Source organism: the organism of the source record quoted next, unplaced genomic scaffold (assembly GCF_019419815.1).
Source record: "Pyrus x bretschneideri cultivar Hongxiangsu unplaced genomic scaffold, Pyrus_bretschneideri_v1 Contig30, whole genome shotgun sequence".
NCBI classification, from domain to species: Eukaryota; Viridiplantae; Streptophyta; class Magnoliopsida; order Rosales; family Rosaceae; genus Pyrus; species Pyrus x bretschneideri.
In genome coordinates, this window is record NW_025999613.1 from 3,212,421 (window position 1) to 3,215,088 (window position 2,668).

The 2,668-nt window shown below is 42.0% G+C and overlaps 1 protein-coding gene across 1 annotated transcript; it reads left to right on the forward strand.

The window, feature by feature from the left end:
* The first annotated feature begins 292 nt into the window (after positions 1-292).
* LOC125479941 (uncharacterized mitochondrial protein AtMg00810-like) lies at positions 293-1,210 on the forward strand. Its single transcript, XM_048590106.1, has one exon. The coding sequence runs from the start codon at positions 293-295 to the stop codon at positions 1,208-1,210; it is 918 nt and encodes a 305-aa protein (XP_048446063.1).
* Positions 1,211-2,668: the final 1,458 nt, after the last annotated feature.

Consider the following 2,668-nt stretch of genomic DNA (forward strand, 5'->3'; position numbering starts at 1 on the left):
AGGCCTGAGTCTGATACCAAATTGTCACATCTCGGCCTAGGGTGGATTACTTCCCAGGCCCAACTCCACCGTAGCACGATATTGTCCGCTTTAGGCCCCAACCATGCCTTCACGGTTTTGTTTCTGGGAACTCACATGAGAACTTCCCAATGGGTCACCCATCCTGGGAGTGCTCTCGTGCGCTACTCGCTTAACTTCAGAGTTCCCATGGAACTCGAAGCCAGTGAGCTCCCAAAAGGCCTCGTGCTAGGTAGAGATGGGAATATACATATAAGGATCACTCCCCTGGGCGATGTGGGATCTTACAGACAATGCATTTGAAATTGGAGCCTTGAAAACATCCCTACATCAAACCTTTGCCATCAAGGATCTTGGGAAGTTGAAGTATTTTCTTGGCATTAAGATGGCAATTTCTCAACAGGGTTTGTTTCTCAACCAACTCAAGTATGTCATGGATCTACTCGAGGAAGCTAGGTTCACTGATTACAAGCCAGTTGTCACCCCAATTGATAGTAAACTTAAGCTTACCATTGATGGCAAGACACTCAAGAATGTCACCTATTATCGGAGATTGATTGGCAAGTTTATCTATCTTACTATCATCCGTCCAGACATTACCTTTGCTGTGAGCTTAGTCAGTCAATTCATGCATGCACCCACAGTAGAACATCTTAATATTGTTAAAAGGATCATACGCTATCTCAAAGGGTCCATCAATAGAGGTATCCTCATGTGTAATAACCATTCCACTGAGATTCATGCATACACTGATGCTGACTGGGTAGGCAATGCAATCAACAGAAAATCCACCACTAGTTATTGCACATTTGTTGAAGGCAACATTGTCACTTGGAAGAGTAAGAAACAACAAGTCATTGCCCGCTCTAGTGCTGAAGCTGAGTATCGAGCAATGGCTGCCACTGCATGTGAATTGATTTGGCTTAAAAGTCTTTTATTTGATCTAGGGTTCTTGAGTACAACTCCTATGTCTCTCATGTGTGATAATCAAGCACCCATGCATATTGCTACAAACCCAATTTTTATGAAAAGACCAAACTTATTGAAGTTGACTGTCACTTCATCAGGGCTCAAGTTCAGTCTCAACTCATCCAAACGGTCTTCACTCGCAGTTATGATCAATTGGCGGACGTGTTCACTAAGCCCTTTCTCATCTGTACATTTTCAACGTCTTCTAGGCAAGCTTGGATAGACTATACTTCTCGATCCAACTTGAGGCTGAGTATTGAAAGTTACCAACCCTAGACAGATTATGCAATTCCAGAAACAATAGGTGCAGCATGGCTACACGACACCTTATGTTTTTCCTAACAGATTATGTGTAAATCTCTTCTTAGTCTTGTAGTTGGTTTCCTCCAATTAAAGAGTATGGCTAACATCTAGTGTTTGGTGTAATCTCCTTTAATTAAGGAGCATAGCTGGTCTCTAGGGTTTAGTCTAAGGACTGTTGGATGTAACTAGTCCTTCTTTTCTTTTATATATGTGTATCCTTGTACATCATATCATAAATGAAATACAAAAAAACTTCAACATGATCCTTGCATTCCACAAGCTTCGAAAATGGAAGAAATATGGTTTAATTTGTGAAAATAGGTGGGAGAGTGAGAGCTCTCTTCTCTCGGTGTTAGAGAGAGAGTGAGTTCTACAGAGAGAGAGAGAGTAGTGAATCAGAAATGAGGAGGGAGAGAAGGAGTGGGCCGAATGTGGGTTAAGTGATAGGAGCATATTCATGCGACTTAATTAGCTTGTTCTCGTGCATTTATGTTGTGTTTACTTAGTTGTTTTAGTGTTTAAGGCCACTTTTGTGTATTTTCAGATTATAAGGCCAAAGTGTGCAAGAAGATGCAAATTGGAGTCTTTTGGAGCGAAAGAGGAATGAATGAGTTGAAGACTTGAAGGAACGACGAATTCCTACGCCAACGATGAATTCTTACCAAAACGAAGAATCCTACTCAAACAAGGCTTCCTATTTTAGGAAAGTTGACCCTAAGTTTCCCGTTTTGGTAACCTTTCCTAATTCTAAACGTCCATATTTTCTAGCCACTTTATAGGCCTCGTATGCACTTTAGGACATAAAACCAAGGCCATACCCTAATTTCTACCACCTAAGCAGTCACTCCCCAAAAGCCACCATCCCATTCTTCTAAGCCGTGGCCCCCCCCTTCAATTTTGCACCCTAATTATCCACCAAACAGCCGCATATTTTCCAAAACATTGCAGCCATCTCCCATTTTTATAAATTCCAGCCGCAATTCCCATTGACTTTGGACTCTATTTCTTCCCATATTGCAGTGCATTTTCCATAACCCTAAGCTAATCAGCCGCATAATTGATGCAGCCATATTTTATTCCATAAGCAACCATCCGTGCATTCCATAAAAAAAAACCTAATTTTCATCCAGCCGCATTGGGGGGATCCCAAAGCCGTGCAACCTTTCCATTTTCCCCAAACAGCCGCATATCCCATAATTTTTATTCCAGCCGCACCATTCTCCCATTTCATTCATAATCAGCCACATTCCACAGATTATCACCCTAACAGCCGCAGCACCCTTTTTCCCATTCCATTATTTTTCATTCAGCGACTAACAGCCGCACCATAGGCCTTTCATCCAACAGCCGCAATCCATTCTCCCAGGATTCCAAAGAG

Excerpts from the sequence above, each read along its gene's own strand:
- LOC125479941 (XM_048590106.1), top strand. The coding sequence starts at position 293 with ATGTGGGATCTTACAGACAATGCATTTGAAATTGGAGCCTTGAAAACA.